This window comes from Pseudopipra pipra, chromosome 2 (genome assembly GCF_036250125.1).
Source record: "Pseudopipra pipra isolate bDixPip1 chromosome 2, bDixPip1.hap1, whole genome shotgun sequence".
NCBI lineage: Eukaryota > Metazoa > Chordata > Aves > Passeriformes > Pipridae > Pseudopipra > Pseudopipra pipra.
Window position 1 is genome coordinate 33,729,934 of NC_087550.1, and position 27,706 is coordinate 33,757,639.

Below are 27,706 nucleotides of genomic sequence, written 5' to 3' on the forward strand. Positions count from 1 at the left end.
TTCAATTCAGCAACAACCTTCTTTCAAATAAATCACATGATATCACTGTAAGGCAGGAAATCTGTGATTTAGTCCATTATCAGATGTTCCAGAGGTGGAGAGAAACAACCCAATTAATCCATGCACAGATTTTCTATTTGGCCGCAGTGTGCTGGGCAGTTGCTTTGTATGCCCATTCAGTGTAATTCTACATGTACTTAATGCCCCAAGGGGGATGAAGAATTTGCCGTCTTGCCATAAAACAGGTTTCACCTTGGCACAGTGGAAAAAGTATATTAAGTAATGGGGAACTCAGGCTTATTTTAAAAGAGGATTTTGGAGTGAATTCCTTCTAACTATGTACCTTTATTTTCTTGAGTTTTATGTTCCTAGAGGAGAAATGGGTACTAGCTTCGTTATGACTTTACGCTGTTTCTCTCTGAAAAGTGCAGTGTAGGCTAACTGGTGTTTTAACAGACCACTCACATCATATGTAAAGCTGTTATTGCATTTTCTCCTAATTGCAAACTTGGCAAGTAAGCCTGCAATCTGAATCTTAATCTGGATGCCTAGTAGTTCTTTGATCACCAAGAGAAAAATGTAATGACAACTTGGTTAGCCTTTCTGTTAACTGGGGACCTGGCATAGAATCAACTGTTGGCTTCTAATCCTCTCGTGGTGTGCTAGGAGGTATGGAAGCTGTGGAAAACCATGGCTGCAGTCTGATTTCTCCACAGTTCCTTTCAAGGTAAACAACAATCTAAATCTAATTCCTAACAGTGAAACAGGCCCACACAGTGCAAGCAGTTTGATATTACTCCTAAGGCCTGCTTGTAGTAAACCTTGAGAATTCAACTAGCATTGTAAAAATTCCCATTTGTCTCAAAAACAGCTGCTGGGGTTACAAGATTACGATATATTGGTGAACACAGGTGGCTTAAAAAATTTTTTCCCTGCCAAGACCTAGAACTAATTGTCTTTCTGATAATGGAACTCTGTTTCTTTGTTTGTGGCTGGGGAATGCCCGGGAATAGCTTTAATACTGATGTTGCTCTTAGTTCCTCAAAAGATGGGACTGAGAGGCTAAATACTTCTTTTGAAGAGACAAGTAAGCTGAGCTTCAAGGTGAGAAGAGAAGGCAAAAGTTGTTTGGAAGTCAGCTGCTGTGAATATCTATCTGTTCCTACTCTACAAGCCCCATCAGGCAGAAGGTCATTTGTAAAGGAAGTGCTGTGTAAATTGAGAGCACATTTATACCTCTGCTAGCAAGCACAGTTACCTCCCAAAGTCTAGAATGTCTGTTGAGCTGGTGGAGTTAAGGTACACTAACTTTCATAGGCTGCAAGCAGTGGTGGGAGCAAAGTGCTTGACATTCATTTTAGCAAAAATGACAGCTGCATGGGCCATGGGTGATATTTAGTGAGTCTAGAGCTATGACAAATCCATGCCTCTGTCTCTGTTTGTGTTATGTAGTCAGTCATAGATCTGAGAGTCCAACAAGCAGGTAAGTAGGCTGAGACAGATGAGAGGCCTGTGATCCTGCCCTCTTCTGCAGTGGAGCTGAGCTTGATCTGGTCTGAGCTGACTTGGAAAGGTCTCCTACCACACCCTAGTTTCAGTGGCTGAATACAAAGGGGAAAGGGGTGAGCAGTGTGTGTAGGGTGAAAGGGTTGAATCAAACAGGGTGAGGACATCGAATACTTGTCCTGTGACTCAGTACCTTCCCACTAGAGAACCTCCCTTGGCATATGTTGTCATAGCGCCCTGAAGCACTAGCTGTGGTCAGAGCTCTGCTGCCCTGCAGGCCCTACAAATAGCTGAAAAACCAGTCCCTCGCCCTAAGGGGCATCTGTTCTGAGAAGACAAATAACAAGTGGGAAAGAAGGTGAAAGGGAGATGCAGTCATCTGCGTAAAAAGTTCTAGTCTTCTGTATTTCCACTATTCCTACTGGCTGTATTCATAAACTGTCTGAGCAATGAGGAGTTGGCTCACACCCGAGTAACTTATTTGCTTGAGGACAGTGAAGCTACTGCTGTGTTCCTGCTCCAACTTAAAAGACCTGCAGCATAAAAGAAGTGCATATTTTGGCTCTTAAAGAGGCATGGAGCTATAAGCAAGAGGGAGGGTCAAATTTTAAATAGTCCAGTAATTCTATGGACCGTTGAATCTTGGCATTAAAACTGGCAGCGGTGACCTCAACTCCTGGCAGTCTCAGCTGTATGTAGGTGATTTGAGACAGAAGTTGTTTACATGCCTGGAGGGACTAACTTTTGACAGAGCTTTCAAAAAGAAGTTTAAGTTCAAATTCTAATATAGCTGATGCATTCAAATTAGGCCTTTTATTTCTGGCCATACCAAGATGGAGTAGTTGAGTGACAGGTAAGGATGGTCTATCTTACTGTAAGGGACTGGCTTAGTGTTGTTTCTCTGCTGTGAATGTTTATTTGTATTTGACAGTGAAATCTGCAACCTATAATAGAAGGATTGTCAACATAGTTACTTGATTGCAGTAGAAGTTCTGTTTCCTAAACTCCTGAGAAATGTAAAACTGTCATGAACCTCTTTGGGATTGGGCTAGATGATCTTCAAAGGTCCCTTCCAACACAAACCATTCACGGTTGTCCACCAGGCCTGTGGAAGACAGTACTGTCCCACAGCAATGGGAATTTTGTTTAGCCTGAAAGCCTAAGTAACTGGAGTTGTTTTGGTTTCTCCCTTAGGCTCTGTTATTAGCTTGTTTTGCTTAAGGAAAGGGTATAAATGAAGAAGGAAGATGAAGCTTGACTTCAATTTTTTTGTTTAAGTGCTGTCTAAATCTGTGTAGTAACTTTCCTGGTCTGCAGGTTAGTCTCCAGGCCATGTATAAGCATATGCCTAATATGATACACGCCTAACCAGGAAAGAAAACAAGCTTTCAGATTGGACACAGCAACTCCTTATTCAGTTCAAGCATGCTTCATAAAAGCAGGGTGACCCTGAAGCCTGAAATCAAATTATAAAAAATAATATTTAAAATGGCTGCAGTTCACCTGATGGATATATGTAGATTAATAAATGGCAGAAACTTATTTTGTTGTTATTTCCATGGGATGATGTCTTCCTTTGTAACTCATTGTATTCATATAAGGATTTGTGTAACTTATGGAAAAAATGGTATCATGCTTCCAGACCACATTTGGAGTGTGTGTGTAGAAGCAGTACCCCATGAAGACGCATCTTCTGATCCCCAAAGTAGCTATGCTCTTAATTTTGGTACAGACTACTTATGTTGTTCTGCTAGATTATCTTAGTTTTAATCTTGGAAAACTGGCCTTTGAAGGCAGTAGGTCAAGATCTGCAGTTACTGGAGACTTGTCCAGAGCTGTCTCTGCTTGAGTGTTTCTCATAGTGAAACTTTTATGTTTAAAGAGTTACCCTCAGAGCATCGGTTGAAGGAACAAGGCTGAGGCTCTCCCCTGTCCAGGTCACCATCATCCTTCATAAATAAATAAGGAAAGTAACAGGTAAAAAGATGGAAGTAGCATGCTGAGACAGCATTTAAAAAATTCAACAAACAAAACACAACCCAGCTCTCCAAAACAAACAAAAACTCTGACTTTTATTCTGTTCACATAAATACATTTTGTGCATATATCTAATTTATCCATTTTTGTCCTCCTCAGGCATTTACGAGAAAAAGTCAAAGATGATGTTCAGCTAAAGAATATGAGTGGGCAGTGGTTTTATGAAGCGAAGTCAAAGAGGCACAGAGATAAGATACACGGAGCAGACATTATTAGGGCTTCCATGCGCCGGAAGCCTGCCACTGTTGGTAAGCGTTTGTCTTGTATTTTGTTTTGGAAAGGCTGGTTCTTACTTAGCTAACCTCCAACACTTCTCTGGGAAATCCAAGAAGAATATTGGTATCTCTACAAGCAGAAAGTGATGCAAAAAAAAGAGACTTCCCATGTAATTTACAGCGTAAGCTTTCCTCTCCCCAAACGCTGTATATTAAAAGCTCTCTGCACTTCTAGACTCATTCTCATTTCCATTTCTGAGGCCCTGTGAGCTACTTAGGAACATGCAAAGAATCAGAGATTGAGGAAATTGCTCTTTAACATGGATTTGCAAGATTTTGGGTGCTTAGTCTGAGACCTTGCAGGCTTAATGGTAGGCACCACAAGCTAGAGATAGTGGTTATAACTAATTGAAATATATGTGCTGGAAACTCTGGCAGCCAGAACTGGCATCCTGTGTCCACATGAACTTTAAATGCACCCAGCATGCCCACATCATGGTGAGTGCCCTGGTCACCATGAACTTTATCCCTGGGAGAGAGAGTGAACAGTCAATCTATAGTCACCAAAACATATACAATGTGTTGTATACAGGATTTTATAGACCTCCATTATAAATTTCTTAGCATCTGACTTTTTAATCTAAAGAGTTCTGGTCTATTTTATCATTCTTTGTACAGAAAGTGATTTTTTTTTTCTTCGAAAAATTGACCTCCATCCCCTCCTAATCTCCTCTAATTCTACTAAGTCCTTTTGATTTAGAAGGACAAGGCTTACATTATGCTTACCAGGTTGTACTGATATTTGTGTTATTTGGTTTTATAGGTTCTATTGAGGGATTTTTCTACATGCTAGTGAAGCAAATAAGATCCTTCTCTCAATACTGTGGCTGGACTATAGCTTGCTGCTTTCTATAGGTTTTATAAATACAAGTTAGCCTTGTTTTCAGAGAGGAGTTTGAATAATGTTGGTTTAGTCAGTTTGAAGTTAGTGCTCTGAGTTTTTAAGCTAACATGAGAAGGCCTGAAACGGAAAAGAATGCAAAAAAAAAAAAATCATTGGTGGTTAGTGTGGTATCTTTGTGATTTTGGCTGGTTTTGGACTTGATGGTCATGGAAATCAGCTGTAAAATTCTAGCTGAATTTCACAGTAACTTATAGCTTAAAGGAAACTACTTAAATCCATAATATATTAAAGGTAGGTTAATTGATCCCAATCTTATTACTTGAACAAAGAGGAATATTGGTACATTAGGAACTCTGTGCACTTGCTTGGTTTAAATGACTTATGAGATGGCAAGATATTTTTGCTTGCATTTACAGATAGCAAAAGTGAGAATAAAAATCTTGCTTATTTTTGTACACTAAGCAATTCTTCTCTTCTAAACTTTTGGAGAAGTGCAAAAAGCAGTAGAGGAAACAACATAATGTTTTTACTCTGAAAGTGGCTATCAGAATAGGATTCTGTCCCACCCTCAAAAGAAATGCAAATGTATTTGTATTTGCTGAATGAGGTGGAGCTTTTTGTTTGTTTGGTTGGTTTATACTTAACTTTTTAACTTCTTGTGGTAATTCTGTCCATAAAGGATTAACCTTTTGCTTAAGTGAGTTATGACCAACTTCTAGTTTACTGCTGTAGAAAGGGAATAATTGACTTGACTAACTGTACTTCAGCACATTTTCAGTTTTCTATGGTTTAATAATTTTTGTTTCCTCAGGACACTGAGGCTGAATTTTTTATGTCTATCTAGCTGCAAGAACTACAGGATCAACAGATATGTCTGGAATAGTAGAGTGAAGTATTCAGAATAATATTTGAGTATTCTAGTAGCATTAAAAAAAAATAGTCTTCAGAAGGCACAAGATCTGCTTCTGAAAATAATTCCAATATAGCAGACTTTAGAATAGCTGTAGGACTAAATGCAGATACTTGTACTTGCTTCTTAAGAAATCCTGTATGAACATATGGGAGACAACAATATTCTTGCTTCATGTTTTAGCTGAAGTGAGTCAGAACAAAATGAGCAAACCAAAGACCAGCTGGGTGAGCAATGTTAATAAAGAAGTCTTTGTGCCACCAGATTTACATGGCATTGTGGAACATCAAGAAGAACAACAACTGAAAATTAGTTCAAGGTAAGCTGTCTGTTTAATTGCTCCTGGTATATATATATCTGGACTAGTGAAACTTGTGAGCTGTAAGTTCCACCCAAAATATTGTACTTATCTCTTATTTCAAAGATCATTAAATGTTCCCTGAGAATTGTCCAAGAAATCTCTGCATGCGAAAGGTACATAGTCATGCATTGTTAATTGTTCTATATTCAAATGCAGAACAATCTTCAGCTTGCCTTGAATGGAGTATAGAATGGTCTCACAGAATCACAGAATATGCCGAGTGGAAAGGGACCCACAAGGATCATTGAGTCCAACTCCTGGCCCTGCACAGGATCATCCCCAAGAGTCACACCCTGTGCCTGAGAGCATTGTACAAACATTTCTTGAACTCTGTCAGGCTTGGTGCTGTGACATGTTCTCATGTCACAATTTAATTTGGTTCCTTGAAGTGAGGCTAGGATTTTCTAGTTAGAATGGCTGGCCATGGTCAGTCCTCTGCAGTTAGTAATAGGGGAACAACAACCTTTGCACCTCCTCATTCAGTCACTTAATGAGACAAGACTATCGATTTAGCCTGAATTTTAAATTTGGATCATAGCATTATTTAGGTTAGAAAAGAACTGTAAGATCATCAAGCCCAACCATTTACCCAGCACTGCCAAGTCCACCACTAAACCATGTCCCTAAGTGCCACATCCACACATGCTTTGAACACCTCATATCACGTGAAGAATGAGAGACTAAGAAAATTTTCCAGATTTTTAGGTACAATAGTTTAAGACCTCTGAGATTTCTTAAGAGGACCAAACATATTTTGGGTGGAAGGAGATAGAATATTTAGATATTTGCAGAAAAATGAGTCAGATTCTACCAAGAAAAGTAAATGTCTTTCTGTAATGGAGAAGCTTCCTTTCAGAGCTTCTCCATATGAGATAAGATAGTCAGCTTGGATATGCCTAAATTACTATAGTTGTAAAGAGGGCTAGATGATAAGTAGTTTCTGAATTACGAAAGATTTGACATTAAATCAGTATATTTCAAGTCTGTAAACATCCCAAACAGCTTTATTTTGTTTTGAAATAGCCTGAGTTGATTCCTGAGACAGACTTGTCTGTCTCAGACTTTAAAATACCTACGTGTAATCCATTGGCTGTGTGAAAAACCTTCCAAAAGCCTGCATTTGAGAAGAAAAGTGCTGAAAGAGCTAGGGTGACAGCAGGTGGAAGTGAAATGTCTTTATGTGGCCAGATTCCTCAACACCATTGAGGAAACAAGAACCAGGGCGTAACCCAGATAACTATTGTTTGTGCTTTTAGAGAACAAAGTGAGGTAAGAGCCAGAGTTACTTCTTATTGTGACTGTTTTACTTGGGGTTGTGCCATTGATCAGTTCTGTAACCTTTCACTTTCTTGTCTGTCTTCTAAGTCCTTCTCTGTACTTCATCTGTTTTTTCTTTGCAGTAAGGCTTGTCTCCTACTATGCATTTGTACAGTACCTAGTAGCAATTGAGTCTTTCACTTCCGTGGTCTGCAAACTGGGCATGCGCATTCACAGTGAATGACACCAAAGGTTGGTGTAAGTCTTAACAACTCTGGTTTGTGTTACTGGTCTTTCTTACCTTTCATGACTTTCAATGAACTCAGAAGTGTTTGTCTTGACCCCATTGTGCTGAAAAAGGTCAAATAAACCGCTTTGTTATAGACATCCCAAAAAATGAAGCTGTACAGTAGGGATGATAAAGGTTGCTTATCACAAGAAAGAGCTCTGTTTTCCCTCTCAACCCAAGCTGACAGAGTTAGTTGTTACTAAATGTAGTGTGGCTGTTACCTTCAGGAGATTACTATTAAGTTATTTCTTTATGAACAGCACAAGACATGCTGCTGTTTAATATTGCATATCATCTTGCACATCAGGAAGAAATGATGATACCTTGAAAGAAGTACATCCTTATAATGCTATTCTTGTCATTACAACTCCTCACAAATTCTGTGTGATTGATAAGGTGTAATAGATTTCATGAATTGCCAGGACAGCCTCTTCAAAAATACATAAAAAGGTTTAAGAATATGTAGACAATTATTTGAAATATGACCAATTTGAGAGTGGTCTTCAGCTTGAGGTGATTTGATGACTTATTTCAGATCACAGTCATACAAAGCTTGATAATTATTATCGGGGACTCTCTCCTGCCTTTTGCTCCAAATTGTACCAGAAGTTAATCAGCCTGCATGCCTTGTTCATGTGTATTTGTACTTTCATCAATAGCTCAAGATCTTCTCTCTAAAGCAAGTTCACACAGTCCAGTGTTTTATGAGGCAATTGGAAGTGGACCTTGCAAGTGGTCTATCATTTGCAGGCTGGATGCTTACTTACATTTACTTTGCATAAATACTTGATTAGATGCCTTGGATCATTGGCTTCTAAAATGTCAAAAGCTGAAGCAAGTGAATGTGGCACAACTGTGCAATTCATTGCTTGTGATTTCAGTGTGGCCTTAATTCACTATGACTGAGGTTAGTCTACACAACATTGCATGTGAGAAATTGCAGGAGGCACCAATCATTTTTAAAATACTCTTCCTTTCTGTTCTCCTGATACTGGACTTTGAAAAAAACTGGTCTGTCATGGCTGTGAGCCTGTCTCTAATGCCAGCAGGAATTAAGGGGAAAGACAAAAGTGGGAAAACAATAACCCCAGCAGTTGGAGTGGGAAGGAAAAGTCTACAAACATGTAATTTGGCTGTAAAGATAGCAGAGCCACAAGGAATTAATTGGCTCTTCCTCTTACAATGCAATAGTCTTAACATAGCTAGAACTAAGAGGATCAAGCGTAGTATCGTTCTGGAGCTCGGGATTGCATAAAGGGAGTTCACAGCTTCTGGTGTCCAAAACCTACCCGTGGTTCAAGTAGTTGGACTTTTAAAACATTTTAAAGTGCTGCTTTAAGGATAAGGTTGTGGGAATTTTGGGGTTTGGGATTTTTTTTCTTTTCTTACCTTTTTCCTCTAAGAGTCTGTTTTGGGTCAGGACTGGCTTCCAGTCTTTGCATTAAATTACACAGCTTCTAACCTGATGATTGGGGCTAAAAGTTATATGATAACAAATTACTCAGACTACTTTTGTTCTGGATCCTGTTCTTAAACCAGAACAATTCTTACTGAGTGCAAAGAAAGTTCAGTTCTGGTAGGCCTGTTTGTAGATTGCTAAGGATGAAATCCAGCCCTGGGGCCAGCTCAACTGCTGTTGAATTAGGGTGCTGCTATACTAGGTGGAACAGAAATCAGACCACAACTATATTCTTAAAATCAGCATAGTGATCTTTATCCCCACACCCCAAATACCTGAATTCCATAATGAATATGAGTTATTTCTATGAGTTATTTCTTTCTTGAGTGTTATATCACTGTGATAATTTTCTTGCATACCAGAACCTTTACAAGGCAGGTATGTGAAGTGTCTTTGAAGGCGTAACCTCGGACAGAATGAATTTTCAAAGGGTGATTCAGACTGTCAGTATTGCCTCTGTTGAGTGATGCCATCTGTATGCTGAATCTCAAAAAACGGGAGTTACCTTTCAAATTAAGATTTGGATGTTGTTTTCTTCCCTAATCTAGAAAGTATTCTTAGCCTACGCTGAACAGGTGACAGTTGTGGGTCCTAGAATTCTGCAAGGTGAAAACTTGCACAAAAGCCCTAATTTTTAAAATCTATGTATTTACAGTGCCTGCAAATCTGCAACCCCTTTCTCCAGCTTTGCTCTTGCCTTTGCCTTGTTGCCTCTTGGTTGCTCTCCAGTCTGTGTGGGGTTCAGGCCTTCATTGTGGTTCTTGGTGCTTTGTTTTGCTGAATTGAAGTGTGGAACTTTTCTAATCTGTGTGTATTTATCAGTTTGCCCACATACACTCTTAGATTAGCCTTGTGAATGCAGCATATCTTGGAACTGTTTGTTCAGTTTTCTCATCTGTATGGGTTGTGGGTAAAGATTTTCAGACCCTTTGTTGTGAATCTTAGTTATAGGATCCTGGATGTCATTTTTTCAGTATGTAACACCAAGTAAACAACTCTTTAGTTATTTTATGGTAAGCTTGAAGTAGTATTGCATTAAAGATTGTGGGACTGTGTGTGTTCAATGAAACAAAATTACCTCCTAACCTGGAAAAACTGCATTGAAGAATGTTTTACTGGTTTCTTGCAGCCCAGGGTGCACAAAGTGTTTTCCTTGTTTAAAATGAGTGAAGGGTTGAAGTATTCGTGACCTAGACCTTAAAAATTAAGATTGTTTGTTCTGTTTGGTAGTAGGTAGTGCAGACCAGACACAAAGTGCAGGAGCACACAGGTGGTCTTAAAAACAAAAACATAAGCTCAAGTGCTTTATAAAAGCAAGAACACAAACTCCAGTTTCTGTAGTTTCTTTATATATATATATATATTCAGACTTAAAAAAAAGTATTTAAAACTAAGTTAAAAACAGTAATGTGGGATGATATTCTTTAAAAGAAATTAGAAGTTGTAACATTTAGCTCTTTAAGAACTAGATTTTTTTTATTTAGCATCAGCAAAGAATAAAAAGAACAATAGTAATCTGTTAATTATCTAGTGTGTGCACATCAGAGGCTGCTGTAGTTACTGTTGAAAAGTAAGAAGAGTTTATTTTTCACCCAAGATAGTTTCCATTACAAGATCAGCTCATACCTTAAGTCTCTGTGCATGGTGATATATTTCTTAAAGGTAGTATTGAACCAAAAGACCAATTGCAGTTCCAATTGCAACTCATATTTTTTTTTGCTACCCTTGTGTTCACACAGCTCAATACTATCATATTATCTTCCCCATAATGATGGTTTTCCTTTTGTAAAATGGAAATGCTGTCGCTTCTTAGACACACTTAGCAGTCCAGAGGCCACTAGCCTTTCAAGGGTGGCTGCTGGAGGGTTTTTTTTTCCCCCCTAAACTTTGAAGTTAACTGTACTACACCCTGGAAAAGATGGGAAAGTTGTTCTCCTCTCAGGAGGGCAGACTGTTACCAGTTACCTGACTGGAGAGATCTTTATTCACGCAAGGAGGAGAACCTGGAACTTAATGAGAGCAGGATGATGATTCTTGTCCTGAGATACCTTGTGGCTCTGCTACTTCCCACCTGAAAGTCTTTTCACCCATAACAAAGATCATTGACCAAAGAAATATTCAGTATTGGAATCTCTTCATACATCTATATTTGAAAAACCAAGGGAGTTGCTTTCCTTCCCAGTCTGAGGTCATATTCCCTATCTGGAGAATACAAACTTTTCCTGCCTCGTTCAGTTCCCCATCCGCAAAATCATATGTATGTTGGTTAATGTCAACATTTTCTACATAAAATTAAGATGCTGAATGTGCTTGTTATATGAAGACCATATTTAAATCCACATCTAACTTTCATGGTCAAAAACCAAATGATTTTTCATATCTGAAATGTTTAGATAAATAGTAAAAATCTGATTGGAAAAAAACCTTGCATCATCTGCAAATAGATGAAATAATTCTTGGTATAATGTCTCTTCTAGCTGTTTTAATTTTGCCATATCTGGACTATACTTACTATCACAAGTAATAACTTCACTTATGCTATCAAACTATAAATTTTATAGATCTTACCTGAAAGAATATCTTATAAGCTGAGTGAATGTGTTGTCATCTGTGCCATGTTACATCTTTGCTACAGTGGTGATGGGATTCCTCTGTTTTTTCTGATCTGGACACTTTGCAAAACTTTTTTTTAAATCACATTTTGGCACTTTCCTCCTCTTTGATTTCAGTCCTAGAAGGACAAATGTGGGCCAAGGATAGAGATGGCAGCAGTGTTATTGTTTGACATAAATCTTGCTCAAACATCTAAAACATATCAAAAAACATGGTTTCTGTCGTGCCATGTAGAAGTTGGATTGAATTCTCTAACAAGAAAAGAAATTTTTGCAAGGAAACAAAATAGCAAGAATATCCCCTTTGCTATAGAAAGGAGAAGTTTTACTTCTAAACCTGATGACAACAGGTTAAATAGAAAACTTCAGGTGCCGAGAAGTTGTGTTTGACTATGTATAAATGAATCTTTGTTTTGCTTCTTCATAAAGGCCTAAAGCAATGTCTGTTTTCTGAAATTGTTATATACTTTTCCTTTGCAGTTCTAAACCAATAACCTCCATGTTAGACAACCCAGAGGAAAGGCCTATGAAGGCAGCAGTCTCATCAGTAAGGGTATGACTGATATTGAATATGGCAGAAGTTATCTTCTACATTTTGTGTGGTTATTTGCTTCAGTGGTAAAGATAATTAAAGATTTGAGGAAGAAAAATAATAAGTTTGAAAAAAGGAGTATTCTTTTTGTTTTGGAGGGAGATAATGAAAGCCACTAAAAGTTCAGCACTGAAGTGCTGCTACATCTGTAGTTGGTGTTCTTGACCTGGTTTCCAGCTTCTTCAGCTACTAAAAGGGATCATCCTGCTGTGTTCCAATATCACAGAACTAGAGATAAAATTATTTAACTTGCAACAACTTGGGATTTTCAAGTGTCTTTGAGTGGCAGCTTATCTCTGTTGTTGGTGACTTCAGAAAGAACAAATTGAGGCTGTCACTGGCATTTCTGATAGTTCTTGATTCATATTGTTTAGGGTTTTTGTCATGTATTCAAATCAAGAGGTATGCTTTCAGACTCTTTGCTGACAGGTAAGTGAGGCAGAGGAAATCACTGCACTTGTGTTTGTTTTGTGAAGGCTGTACTGATATAACAATTTGACTACAATTATGGTGTTCATTCTGTTTTTAGCAAAGAAGAAATCCATTTAATTCCACTGCATCAGGTGATGACGTGAACCTTGGGGAATCAGAAAACAGACCAGCCATTGTACCTCAGCTATCAGAGAAGGGTGAATATGCTTATTTAGCATTTGACTGTGAATTTCTTGTGGTTTATATGGAAATTATTTTTACTTTTGTTGCTTCTTTTTGAAAGCTATCAAAACCTGTTTTGCCTTTAACTCCTTGGAGTTATCAACTAGTTTATTTCAAACTTCATCTAAAACATGTGAATATACTCAGGAAATGGCTGTTTACATGAAAAAATATGTTTTGCTTCCTTTCTTTTATTCACAGTTCCAGTCACTACTGAGAACTTCATCTCAGAGGGCTGTTTCTTCAGAATTGCTGTTAAGAGGACAGCAACATTTCTTTGAATTTGGCATAGCTCCCTTTATGACCTTCTAGTCATTGCTATTAGCTCAACAGAAGCAGCCTAGCTCTCTTTGATCTTTGTTTTTAATTTGATTTTTTTAATTTTAATTTCAAATCCTCCCTTTCCAGCAGTATTGTCTGCAAGCAAGTTGATGAGTGATGATTTATCACAATACAGTCATTTGAAGTTGTAATTTAGAGTCATATGTGGAAATTACTCTCCTGCCTTTGTTGCGAAGCTTGCAAACAGGAAAAAGGAAGACTTGCACAGTAATAATAAAAAACCCTTCATCTCCCTGCCAGGAGATTATTTCTGCATTTTACCTTGTTCCATGTGACTGTAGAAATAGCCTGTTTCCATTTTTGTAGATTGTTGTTTATGTTCTGACCCTGAAGATGTGTATGCATATTCAAAAGCTGCTCTTTCCTGCAAACTTTGTGCCTTGCAGGAATATTGCTGATGATAAATTTGGGGTGCTCTCTGTCTTTAGAATCATCAAATAGTTAAAATTCCTAGAATAAGAAATAACTGCAGGATTTAAATTTGCTAAAAGTTTCTATTACATACAAATCAAAATGAAAAATAGATTTAACATGTATATTAAATTTCTGCCTGTGTTTTTACTGCAGTTGCTTTTAATAAACCAGTATAATTACTGCATCCCAGACCTGCACTGTCATATCTTTCTGTTTATGCAGGCGAATGTTGTGCAAACTCATGATTTCTTCTTTATATATGTCTTACAGAAATTTCCTCATTCTCAGAAGAGAGCCCACCTAAATCAAACTTACAAAATGATGAAACAAAGGAACATAAGAAGCCTTCTGTAGAACTTACTGATGAATCACAAAAGGGATTAGTTAAGCGTCCTGTCCCAAAAGCTAGAAAATTAATTCATAAAGCAACAGATTCTGTATCACAAAGAGAAGACTTTGTTCCAAAACCAACCAAACAGTCTGAGAGGATTAATGGTGCTGGTACACCTCCCAGGGGCATTCTAAAGCGCAGTTCAAGTTCAAGTTCCACTGACTCAGAAGTTCGTGTTAGTCATATGTTAGACGTTCAGAGGAAGAATGGCCTTTCTACTGCAACTATTTTTGAAGGAGATTCTGAGAAGAGCTCTCTTGTGGACGAAGCAGAGGATTGCACACAAATTTCAATGGAAAAACTAAAACAAGTGAGGTTTTCATCTAGCACAAGTAAAGAAAGGCTTCTGCAAAGCCCGCAGCTACACCATGGTAAAGAAAGAGGAGAGCTTGATTTGTTAGAATCGGACAAAAAAAAGATTAGTGGTAATTATGCTATCCCATCAGATTCATTTGGGGATAAGCAAATTTCTGCTGTGAAGCCTTCAGAAACCTATTCATCAGCTTTACAAATGAAAACGATAGATGGTTTACAAGAAGATACATCTGCATCCGGCCCTTGTGACACTAGTAATAGGTCAGTCTTCCCGGTTAATGAAAGCTTGCAGACAAAGACAGTTTTTCCTAAGAAACTTGAAACTCCACAGAAGACTTCCAGCAACATGCTGCCAAATAGCAATAATGAACTGAGTGTTGATGAGGCACGTGAAAATAAATCCAACCAGATCTTGAGCCATGAATCAAAGTCACACAAAAACTTTACTGGTAAGAGACTAATAGAACTGAAGAATGGAATGCAATAGCATATAGCACATGTTCATTACTCTTTGGGTCACTTATACCTAACAACAGCTAGGAAACAGGAGTAGTAGGAATGTGCTAAGTACTGCAGAATTAAATCCTAAATCACCTTTTTGTATTTTTATACTGTAACGTAATTAATATTTTTTTAAGGTTCTTCTATTGGTAATGTCATCAGAGCCTTTATAGGCACTTTTTTTGTGAATGATGAAGTGATGACATTTGGATGAAATTGCTTTTATAAGGCTTGGTAGATCTGTCTGCACAGGAACTGAAAATTTTAGTGTATTGCTGTCAGTTGTCCTTGGAAGTAATTCAGTTGTGACTTGGGGATTTGCTCATAGGACTAAACACAAATATGCTGGGTTGTTGTATTGTGTGTGTGTCTGATGCCCAGCACCTGTTCAATGTAGGCATTTCCTCTAGAGTGGGATTAAGTCATTTTATCTGCTCAAACCCTCAAAAGCAATGATTCCAATAGGATATATCACTGCAGGAATTTTTTCCTCTCTATTGCCCATAGTATGGTTCTTTCCAAAAACACAAGGACAGAGAAATCTTTGCTTCACTAACAGTTAAAAAAAAAAATCTGAGAATTTTCTAAATAGAGCAAATGTTTTTAGAGTCACGTGGCTAATTCATAACTCTGATAAGTTTGTTTACATTGTAGATGAACATCAACTTTCTGTTAAGACAGAAGCACGTGAGGTGTCAAATACCAATTCTACAAGTCTTCAACAAGGTAAGCCTGATCTTGTTGAGGAGAGAGATGCTAAAACTACTTTCAAGCCTGACAAACATGCTGATGAACTCGTGAAAGTGGCTGATGAATCTGTATCAAAAGTTTTAGACTGGTTTAAACGAAGTTCTGATACTGAAGATGGGGAACATGCATCAACTAGATCCCAAGGCAGGGACTCCAAAGAGGAAATGGACTTTTCAACCAGAACAGCAGTTCTTCCTAGAGAACATAGTGGGCCTAGCATGCATGGAAAAACAGGAGTTACAGAAAAGTTACCATTTGGAAAGATTAAACAACAGAACAGTGTTTCATCTACATCATTTGCTTCAGAAGATGCACAGGTGATAAAGGAGAGTGTGAAGCCTAAGAAAGGGGAAGTGAATAAGGAGCAAAATGACAAATTGCTAACTAAATTTGATTGTACAGGAGCTGAAGAAAAAGAATGTGGTCAAGAAATCAAACAACAAAATCAAAAATCAAATCTCTTGGAACATCAAGAACACAAGCTACAGCCTCAGAAATATGAATCAGAGAAGGCAATACAAGAAAAAAGAAGAATAAGGGAGATCAGAGCATTCTGGGAAAGGGATAAAACTATACTCGATCATGGAGAGAAAGAAGTTAGTATCGATACTAGCGCATCAGGTGGCCGTGCATTGAAAGGTCTTGGAGAAAGTGACAAAATAGAACCAACTGCAGTATTCCCACCTAACAGATTGCACGATCAGAGCAAGAATACATTAAGTCCTCAGTTGAGTTGTATGAGCCAGGATTCAAGAAACAAACAACAACACTCTTTAGAGTTTAGACCATGCCATGCGGTTAAAAAGCCAAAAGGAACACTTCCATTTGATGAAGTCCATGAATATACAGAATTGCTAAAAGCCAGTAACTTGCAGTCCAGAGTTGGTGTCACTTCAGCCTCCCCAAAAAGCAAAAATGAGAAAGAAACACTTAAAGAAAAAGTTGCTGCTTGTTCCCAACAGAAGCCCAGCTTTCAAGTTTTTTCTTTAAAAGAAAAAATGGATGAAAAGTCCAAGAATCAAATTTCAGATCCTTCACGGTTTCAGAGTTTGAGAAACTTCTGGGATACTGGAGTTAAATTCCAGAGTAGAATTGACAGGGAAGATGTTTCTTTGCCAAATAATAATAGTTCAATAATCTACGAAAGTAAATCAAAGGAAGACAAAGGTAGAGATAATGTGAGCAAGCAAGAGTTAATTCAACAACAAACCCAAACATCTGAGAGAGAAAAACCACAGAAACAAGATTCTCTGGTATGCAAAAAGTCTCTAGGATCTCCTACCCTGGAAAGTCTGAATGTGACACACACACAAAATACAGACTCTGTCCAGCTGAACAGAAAATCAGTTACCTCAAAATCCCAGGAACAGATGAGTCTTCCGGAGCAAGCAGTTAAAGAATGTATAGGAAAAAGTATTGTTTCATCAAAATATCATCATGTTTCCTTGCAGTTGCTCCAGTCACCCGGTGATAAAAATGCTTTGAAGGAGACAGCAGCAGGTGATAGGCTACGTTTACCCACAGAAAAAGTGGAGAACAAGATTAGTCCATTGGATATCAGTCTCCCTAAGGAGGAAGTTGCAGAGACTGTGGAGAAAGTTGTCCAACCTAAAGGTGAGCTTGATGTATTTAAATCAGTTCTAAAGAAGCTAGAAAAGGAAGCCTCTGAGATGTCATGTAGCTTAAACCTAAAAGAAAATGTTTTGAAAGGGGCAACTTTTCAGTCAGATCAGTGCAAGGTCTTTGAGAGAACAGTAGAAGAGATCCATGATATTTCTCCTGCTGATCAAGAAGAAGAAATGGGCAAAAATACAGGAAAAGTGAATATGCCATCAACAGATGAGCATGAGAACAAAAAAAGCCTCAGAAAACTATTTAGGGAATTTGAACCTTTGCGTTTACAGCTTCAGGCAGCAGACAAGGATGATACTCTTGAGGGCTCTGGTTTGCGGAACCTGCTCAGAGAAACCTTTGTATCTCAGCCTCCTGAATATAGAGGGGTGGGAATGAAAACGTACAATGACATGAATAGCATATCAGAAACTAATTGCAGCATAGAATCAACATGCCAAGAAGCTACTGGTCAGCCTGAAGAGGTCCATGAGACAACAGAGAAGTCTGTTGCCCCATCCAAGGTCAGTGGCTTGAGTTCTGTCTTACAGAAGCTGCTGAAGGAAGCTGCTGAAACATCGCTTCCTAAACCAAAACACGCTGACAGCACAATGTTGAGGACTGCTGAGGTGGAAGTTAAAAGCACAATATATGACCATGATAGAGAGATGCCACAGGAAATCACTGAGACCATAGAAAAGTCTGTTGCCCCATCCAGGAGCAGTGGCTTGAGTTCTGTCTTACAGAAACTGCTGAAGGAGGCCTCTGAAGCACCACCTCCTAAACCAAAACGTGCTGACAGCATAGTACAGAGAACTTCTGAGGTGGAAGTTAAAGGTATGACTTATGAGTATGATGGAGAGGTGCTGCAGGAAATCAGTGAGATGGTAGAAAAGTCTGTTGCCCCGTCCAAGGACAGTGACTTCAGTTCTGCTTTAGAGAAGCTGCAGAAGGAGGCCTCTGAAATACCCCCTCCTAAACCAAAACATGCTGACAGCATAGTACAGAGAACTGCTGAGGTGGAAACTAAGAGCACAGCCTATGAGCATGATGGAGAGGTGCTGCAGGAAATCAGTGAGATGGTAGAAAAATCTGTTGCCCCATCCAAGAACAGTGGCTTGAATCTTGCTTTAGAGAAGCTGCAGAAGGAGGCCTCTGAAACACCACCTCCTAAAGCAAAACTTGCTAATGGCATAGTACAGAGAACTGCTGAGGTGGAAGCTAAGGGTATGACCTATGAGCATGATGAAGAGGTGCTGCAGGAAAAGAGTGAGACCACAGAAAGATCTGCACTGTCCAAGGCTGAATATAGTGTGTCTGATGTTACTTTCCAGAAGCTACCAAAAGAGGTCTCTGAAACAACAGCTTCTGTGCCAGAAAATATGGATAAGAAAATGCAAGGTAAAATACAGACTAATCTAAGTATGCATGTTCCACATCAACAAGAGAGAGATCATCCTCAAGAAATACAAGAAACAGTAGAAAAAACTTCTGTTTCAAATATTGCAAAATTCAGTGAATTCAGTTGTTCTTTAGCAAAACTTGTTCAAAAAGCATCTACAGTTTCATGTCCAATATCCAAAGAGTTACATAAGCAAGAAAAGTTTGGAGATCCTGCATTTCCCTCAGAAAAAGAGACTCTATGCACAACTATGTCGCAGCCATATAATGTTCTAAGTACCTATCATACACAAATAAAGTTAGCTGTCAAAGGGGAAGCTCTAGAACAAAATGTCAACGTTTCAGTAAATGATCTTGCAGTAAGTGAAATTGAAGCTTTTGATCTTAAAAGAAATGAAATTATTAATAAAATAGAAGAGAGAAACGTGGTTCCAGTTGATCTTACTCCCTTGGAAGGCGAGACAAATATGATTGCAATCAAGCCATTTCAGATAAATGAAAAAGGAAGGAGAGACGAAAGCACATCCTTAGAGGCCTCTGAACAGAATTCAGAATTTCAAGCACTGTTGAATTTCAGAAGAACAAGCACACCACTTAAGGATGATAGCAACTCCCCCCAGCCAAAAGAAGCTGTGTTCTACATAATGTCTCAGCATGAGGATAATGATGAAGAGGAAGGGGACAATTTAAATTTGGGATCCAAGTTTTCAGATGAAAACTCTGATTCCCACTCTGGAACCAGAAGTTCAACTCGTGAGCTGTTTGATTTCTAAAATTCATGGTGCTGAGTTGTTAAACATGGATACAATATTTTTTTGATAGCCAACTTGAAATACGTTAACAGAAAGTCTGTGTGATACTTATTTCTTAATTGAATGCTGTGGGTATTTGTTTGGGAAGGATGGGAAGAATTAATTAAGTTCTGTAATTGGAAAGTGTTTGATAGACACATACTACATTTGGGTAAGCCTTTTTGGTAAAGGGAGTTTAGCAGCATGAATTAATTCAGTCTTCGTGATTTACTCTTTTCTTCCTCCCCCATGACATCACCTTCACATTTGTTAATTTGTAACACTCAATCCATTAATTCCTTTAAATAATCTGGATTAAAAGAGAAAAAAATATCAGTCACTGTTTGAGTACAGTCTTTAGTTTGACCAGCTAGTCTTCAAAGATAAATGCTCATCAGTGGAATGGCTGGATATAAGGACAATACCAATACTCTATGCTATTTCATTTAGCATTGCTGCCTGTTGCACTGGAAAGTGAACATATAAAGGAAGAGATGTGTTTACTAGGATTCACATTTATTTGGTTGAATGGCAGCTCTAGACAATGTTTAGTGTGTGATAGTCATCAAAGAGCTGAAGATAGAGGAGATAATTTAACCTTTTTAGTCTCATACTGAGAGACTGGGAATGTTTTCTTCAGCTGGAGAATCTGAGAAATATGTGAAGTTTCCACGGCCTGACAACTTACACTTGAGCCTGTTTTGAAAGTGAAATTCCAAAGGAAGTCAGCGAAAACTGAAACAAATGAGAAAAAATCAAACATAATTTGTTGTCACCTGTAATTACAGACAGAATACTGCAAGGTGTGATTGGTTGGTGGAGGGGGAGGACAGTGAGATAGGGAGGAGAGATAGTCTTAAATGTTTCTGAAGGAGCTAAGTCTGTCTTGACTCTGCCTTTGGAGAAGATTGCATAATTTCAGAGACCCAAATACATCCACAGCTGGGGGTTTTTTTTGTGTGTGTTGTTAGTCAAGTACTAAAACAAAATTACTTTCACTGGGGAGAGAATATAACAGAAAAAATTGCACCGAGGGGAGGAAACTAAAACTATTAACTTTTTTTTTGGGTGCCTATTCCTAACAAGATGGTTACAAAATGGCTACAGTCTATCTTATATTATTCTTAAATAATTAAGTGCTATAATTGCCCCAAACCCCATTAATAGTCAGTAAAGACAGATACCTACACAGGAGAAATCAAGCAACAGGTCTCTGCTGATGACTGAGGATATTCAGAGAGCAAAAATGGACACTTCAAATTAGATATTTATTTAATTTTGAATTTATTTTGTATTTTCATTGAATGTTCACTGTCTTTGCTAAGAGTCAAAATAGATTCTCATGAGAAACTCGTGGCTGGATCTCCACTGACTTGCTTAAAGTGGCATCTCTGTGTGTGCAGTGTTCACATATTTTGTCTCATAACAGGTTCTGAAGAAGAATTAAACCCTGTTTTGATGGCTTTGAAAAGGAGTGCAGATAGGAAAAAGCCTTCCAAAAGTCTAGAGGACATTCCATCAGCCACCTCAAGTGAGCACAAAGCTTGTGTGTGTCTCCCATGACCCCCAGTTTAGTTTAAATGTGTTAATGCTGGTCTTCCACACAGCCTTGCCAAGTCATGGCTTTGGTTTTGTTTCTTGATAAGCTGTATAGAGCTTGTACTGTGCAACCATATTATTTTCTCATACAATTTAATTTTCAGTTATTTGTGTTAATTTTGAAACAACGCTGGTCTGTGAAGCAGACATCTTCCAGAAACGCACTATGTTGATAGTGATTAACTGTTTCCTGGATAGTTTTTCAATAGTGAATATATTGGCAATTACCCAAATAGGTAATGAGCAACAACTGCCACTGCCTCCTGGCTTCTTGCTTGGACTGAATTAGTAGACAGTGAAAGCATGAAAAACTCAGTTTAGTAATGTTTCACCTGAGTGTGTCCTACCAAACTCACTTTGAGTTATTATACTTAAAATGAATTCCTGACTTCCCTCAGTAGCCTCCTAGGATTTCTTTTTTTGAATTATTTTTCCTGTTTCCCTTCACCCTGCCCCTGAGACTTTTCATGCTTATCTCATATCTAATGGGGAAGACACAGATTGAACTTACATCAGTAAACTGAAGTGTGGAGATGTAGTTTTTGAAAGATGTTGGCTATTGTTAGCAAGTTATTATTCTAATACTGCTTATGCTATTGCTTGCTTCTAACTAGTTTCTAGGTTTTAGGTCTGCACTAACACTGTTGCAACAGCATGCTGATAGAAACCATCAACATGAGACTCCTGCTTTGGATGTAGGCTTGGAAGTAGTGTGTGAAGTAAATGCATCTCTTGAATTTAACCATTCCCATGGCTTTGCTGGTTTGTTTGTGGATTTCGTCCTCATTATTCTTAATTCTGTGATTACCACTGCCATCCATTTTACACTCAACAATGAAGTTTCTAACTATGTGTTATTTTTTCCTGCACAGACAAAGAAAAAAAAAATAATCCAAAGGAAGAATTAGCTCTTAGTGCTGAAGATGGTAAATATCTTTTGTGTCTGCATGGAAATTTATTGCTTTTTCAATGTCCTCTGTTTGCTATTGAAGGTTTTTTTTTTTTAAACCAAGAATTGTATTGTGCTTCTAGATTTTATTAACCTCAGCATGACTGAAAAGGTTTTGTAGAATTCTGTTGTGTTGTTTATTCTTAAGGAATGTATTTATGTCCTCCTATATTTGTAGAAGCTGTGCCACTTATCAGTGTATTATTTTGGCCTTCAGTCTTTCAGCCTATGGAACAATTACTGAAATCTTTGAACACTAACTCAGTTGAAAGACTTGGCCTAAGTAAACATTGAATTTATCTGTTCATTTGTTGCATTATAAGATGCAAGATGACTTTTGCTAGTGCAAAACACTCTTCAGAACACATCAGTCAAAAAGGAACATCTCTTAAAATGCCTGTCTCGGTCCTGTAAAGTAGAATTATTCTAAGAAATGGATGAACTGCTGGATCAGCTAGTGCTGATACCATCAGTCCATTAATGCATTACAGATGTCTTACTGTTGAGTTTTTCTTTATACCTTTGGAAATTCCAAATCTCAGGGAAAAAAAAAAGCAAACCTGCTCCAAGAATGTGTCTAAATGAACAGAATTGAAAATCATGAAATAACATTGAATAGGATGGAATATAACACACAATTTTTTATTTAATGCATCGGAGCACTACAGTTTTAAAAGTGCACAGTTGCATTTTTTTCATGTTTTAGACGCTTTAAAGCATTTTGCATGTTACTGGCCCAAAGTATAAAGAGTATAATCATAGCACATTAGGATGCATACAACATTCAGCAAAGAAACAAGACTTAAGCACCATTCTGCACTCTGCTTTCAAATGAAGACCCCTACTGAAATCCTGTTTTGCATTCAATGTGAATGCGTAGAGACTTATCTGAAAAGAGTAGGTTTTTTTGAATTAAGAGTGAAGTTATGAAAAAATTACACACAGCCAAATTGATAGCTGTACAGACAGAATCTCTTGAAAAGGCTGTTCATTTAGAACAGTGAAAAACTTGATTTTTGTTTAGCTTGCACACTCATAATACCTTTGTTATGATCTGTTCTCCTCCAAGGAGAACAATCTCCTCCAAGGAGAACAGAGATGCAAAACACAGAAACAGAACCATAGAATTATTTAGGTTGGAAAAAAAAATTAGATTAAACATCATAAAGTCCAACTGCAAATCCAGCATTGCCAAGTCTACCACTAAGTCCCTAGTTCTGCATTTACTCTTACAACTTGCTCCATGATGCATCAAAATAAAACACCTAATACTCATAAAGACTTACTATCTAAACCACTACTAAAAGACTGGAAGGAATAAAAACCCACAAAGTTTATGGGGCCTGGGGAAGTAAAACAATTCCCACATATAAAGTATATTGATGCTGTTTATAACATTGCAAAACTGTGCTATTGAATGACTGTCGTCAACACTGCACTGACCAGGTCCGAAACCTGATCAGCATCCAGAGAGGACTGAAAATGCAACAGGAAGTGAGTAATAGGATTCTTCCAGCAGACAGTGGAGAGACTTCTCCACTGATACTTAAACTAATAAATTAAAAATACTTTTTGATTTAACAACTAATAAGTTACACATCTGGACGTGCATCTAACTGCATGCTGATGATAACTGGTATGTTGAGCATGAGCTGAGCTTCGACAGCAAAAGCTTTGCAAAAGCTTCACTCACCTTGCAAACAATCCCATCATGTGCAGTGTTTCATTTTATGCAATAGATATGTGCCCCTGTAGCTGGCTGTTAGTTGCCAAATAATTCTCTGTGCACTCAGTATTGGTGCATTTCACAATGTGAGTGCAGTCCAGCTTTAGTTTATCATTACATATAAGTGGGGTTATAGCATGGAAAATTCTGAGAATCATGGGCTTACTGCTAACTGGATTTTTGCAAAGCTAGCTTGTGCAGTTATGCTTTGTACAGTGAAAGAGCACAGAAGTGAACTTTAGTAGAGATATACAAATGTGGTAGAGATGGGCTGAAAAAAAGTGCATCATTCATGAGATATACATCTTATAATTAAGTAGGAATACTTGAGACTTCCTTGGTCAGCTCTAAAATTTGCTTGATTTACACAAATCCTTTTGCTGTTAAATAGACTAAGTAAATAAAAGAACATAGTTTGGGTTGTAAGAACCTTATCTTGATTCCAATATTGATGATGACATGGTTAGTGCATGAATGCACTTATTCTTGTTCTAGGAAGAAAATCTAGAAGACAAACTGAAAATGCTTGCCTTATTACTTTTGATCAGAATTTGCTTGTAGCACCCAGGCTTGTATATCATGTTAAGCAACTTCCACCAAAGTTCTTTATCAAGTGTTATAGGAGATGTCAAAGCAGATTATTCTTCCTAATGATAGCTCCTCTGAGTCCTAGGGGGCAAAAAAGCCCCCTTGCATCCAAGTTTTAAACTGATTGCGCATGTGCATGTGTTTCATCTGAAGTGGTTTGTTTCTAACCGTGTCCTGTTATGGAATCTCACTGTTCTGAAGTACAAACATGGTTTGAAGCCTTTTGAATTACTGCTCTTCAGTTTCCACAGTGCCTTCACAGCCTGATAAGCTGTTTTCCAACCCTGAAAAACTTAAAGGACTTAGCAAGTCGGTACCATCATTTCTACAGGAAGAGGTAAGCTCCATCTCTGAAATATTATAGTTTCAGGCACCTGTCTGTTAACTCCATTCAAGTGAAATTCCCAACGACATGCCATTCCTGATTTTAGCTGTTATCATCATCATAGTGTGGACCTTGGAACAAGCTTGAGGCCGTATTCAAATCTCTTAAAATGACACTGAAGTTTGAAAGTGATAAGCAACTTGAACTGTCTGGTTTATGATGTCTATGATTCTGTATCACAAAATTACAGAACAGTCTGGTTTGGAGGTACCTTAAAGATCATCTAATACCAAATCCCCTGCCATGGGCAGGGACATCTTCCCCTAGACCAGGTTGCTCAAAGCCCCATCCAGCCTGGCCTTGAACCCTCCCAGGGATGGGACATACACAGCTTCTCTGGGCAATCTGTGCTGGTGCCTCACCACCCTCAGAGTAAAGAATTTCTTCCTGTTATCTAACCTAAACCCACCTTCTGTCAGTTAGTTTAAAGGCATTCAGCTTAAAGCCATTAAAGTCACTTAGTTTAAAGTGTCTAATCACTATCTATCCCTCCCCTATAAAAGGACTTAGGATTTTCCGGTCTTTCAAACAGTCCATGTAACAGGACTGATTATCCACACGGCTTAACAGTTACTTCAGTCTCTGGATTTATTTTGTACAGTTCCAAATAGCACTCTCCAAATCAATTTTCCATCAAGAAGCCCTGTGCTAAGTAGGATGGACATTAGTCAGTCCTTACCTTTAACCTCTGAAATGGGAAACAATCCTGGCCTCCTTTTACTTATGAGTATAGACACAACTAGAGAAGCTACAATCAACAGATTTTTTTAAAGACTTATTCAAACTGCTTATATGCTATATATTTATTTATATAAATAATCATTTCCTTAATGTGTGTAGAAATTGTTTACTAATCTTGCATCTCTTATTAGAAGGTATATGACATCATTTCAAAAGTGTTTCATGGAGAGGGGAATGTAAATTGTTTGTGGGTGGAATACAACAGAGGGATGATGTTGTCCATAACTGCTTGTGTAGGAAGATGCCAAGGCACATGTGGGAAGTAAATAAATTTTTTAGTGCAGAGACAGCATTGAGATGGAATGGGATTGAAAGCACATAACCTGATAATGACCAAGGAAACCAAAACTGCATTTCCCTGATGGAAAAGCAGGGTCCTGCTTGCCCTCTTATAAGAAAGACTTTGCAAAACCCATTTGCTGTACCCAGTGCTGTTCTGTGCATGTTACCTTCCAGCCAGCTGCCCTCCAGATACAGGCATTGAACTGATAGCATTTGCTATGTAACAGAAAGGGACTGGTAAGAGACCTGAGCACTACCACTTCCATAAGTTTATGCATGAGAAAGTGATGTAGAGAAGTTGAATATAATTGTCCGAAAACATTTATCTTTGTACTTTTTCATTGCTATTTGAGATTTAAAACAAAAAACCCCTGAACCTAGTTGCACTGCTGCATAAAAAAAATTATCAGTGTATGTTGTTCATCAGAAAAATCTGCTTTCAACTTTAAATGCATGACCTAATTCAAGAAAGATTATTCATGTCGCACTACAAGGGAATTTAAATTCAGGTTTCCACTGAGTCTCAATCTGCATTAAAATTCTGCTTGTTTGGTTTTGTTTTTTTCAATGTTCTTTGTGATTATAAAGAAAGTACACAGACTTTCTTTCTGTGATGTTTTTGTAGAGTGATGACAGAGAGACAGATACAGCATCAGAAAGCAGTTATTCCTTTGGCAGAATCAAGAAGAGTCCCAGCTCTCTAACCAATCTTAGCGGCTCTTCTGGCATGGCCTCCTTATCCTCTGTATGTAAACCAAAGCCTTGTTTTAATGGCACTTTGCTTTTGCTAATCTCTTAAATATTATTTCATCGCTCTTCTCATTCCTCTTGTCTTTCTTCCCTTGGCATTTCTGTCTCTTTCTTTCTGTCTCTGTTATATGAACATAACGTAATTGCTTGCATGAAATTGCCTGAAGCAAATAAAATAAAATTAAATAGATTTAATTTTTTTTTTTTTCTAGTAACATATTGGAGCCTGTTCAGGACTCTGAACAGAGAGATGGATTTTATCCTAAGAGCTTACATTTGTAGCTGAAAATGAGGAACAATTTATGTAGAACAAACATTTAGGAAAGGAGAAAGGGGGAGAAACAAGTGAAAGCAGAAGACATTATTGGAATGTTGGATATGTAATTGAGTCAGTGAATTAGCTAACCAAAAGTCATTTGTTTATGTGGACTTTCAGTAAAGAAGAGTAGAATTTTTGGGAATGATGTTGACATTAAAAAAAAAAAATTATACATCCTTCTCCTTCTCTATATGTAGTGTTTAATTTTCAGTGTTTTATTTAGCTACATATTTAGGTGCATAATTCAGCCATATAGACTTTATCCACTAGTCTTTTTGTTGGTATTTTCGGAAGTCCTAAATTCTTAAGCTCTGCTTTCTGCAAGGAAGATCAGCTGAAGAGATTTAGAAGTAATATTTCACATATCTGATCTCTAGATATACAGCGTCCTATAACTTCATTTCTTCTATCTCAATGCAATAAAAGCATTCAAATTTTTTGTAGAAAACTTGGTCTAACAGCTTTGATTTCAAAATATCTCTCTCTTGCTAATCTTCTGGCTGAGGAGCTTGTAAAATGGTGTCCATTACATTTTGTTATTACATCCAAAGAGACACAGTTGATTTCTTTACTGTCTGAATTCTGAGCATAACTTCTACCCTAATCTTGAAGTATCTGGTGAAATGCAATGCCTGGAAAACTTTTCTCCTCTTGTATGATGCAGGTGAGCGGAAGTCTAATGAGCATCTATAGTGCAGACTTTGGCAATGTTGATGTGAAGGGGAACATTCAGTTTGCTATTGATTATGTAGAACAGCTGAACGAGCTCCACATTTTTATTTGCCAGTGTAAAGACTTGGCAGTAGCAGATGTTAAGCGACAGCGCTCAGACCCGTAAGTACAAAGAATATATTTATTTTCTAATGGAATTTTTTCTTTTAATGTGAAAATGAAAACTGATGGGGTTATCCAATCTCTCTAACCTGTTAGAGTAAACAACCCAACAAATAGATGAAGAAGCTATACATGCTTTGTGGTTTTTTTTTTCCACTCTGATTGAATATAGAATTACCACTATAAAATGGTATATATATTAATATGGGAAATTTAAAATT

General features: G+C 37.8%; 1 protein-coding gene across 6 annotated transcripts in view; it reads left to right on the plus strand.

The window, feature by feature from the left end:
- Positions 1 to 27,706, plus strand: part of SYTL2 (synaptotagmin like 2) — a 52,839-nt gene that overhangs the window by 19,398 nt on the left and 5,735 nt on the right. For 4 of the 6 annotated variants that reach the window (XM_064644930.1, XM_064644929.1, XM_064644931.1 and 1 more), the window contains 12 exons: positions 3,643 to 3,791; positions 5,756 to 5,891; positions 12,031 to 12,103; positions 12,672 to 12,771; positions 13,823 to 14,707; positions 15,414 to 19,274; positions 20,742 to 20,843; positions 21,784 to 21,837; positions 23,307 to 23,354; positions 24,417 to 24,511; positions 26,208 to 26,327; positions 27,316 to 27,485. In XM_064644930.1, coding sequence (XP_064501000.1) covers positions 3,643 to 3,791; positions 5,756 to 5,891; positions 12,031 to 12,103; positions 12,672 to 12,771; positions 13,823 to 14,707; positions 15,414 to 19,274; positions 20,742 to 20,843; positions 21,784 to 21,837; positions 23,307 to 23,354; positions 24,417 to 24,511; positions 26,208 to 26,327; positions 27,316 to 27,485 — 5,793 coding nt within the window. Of the gene's footprint in view, positions 1 to 1,549; positions 2,360 to 3,642; positions 3,792 to 5,755; positions 5,892 to 12,030; positions 12,104 to 12,671; positions 12,772 to 13,822; positions 14,708 to 15,413; positions 19,275 to 20,741; positions 20,844 to 21,783; positions 21,838 to 23,306; positions 23,355 to 24,416; positions 24,512 to 26,207; positions 26,328 to 27,315; positions 27,486 to 27,706 lie in introns of those variants that run through there. The other 2 variants (XM_064644934.1, XM_064644933.1) reach the window with 2 other exon arrangements.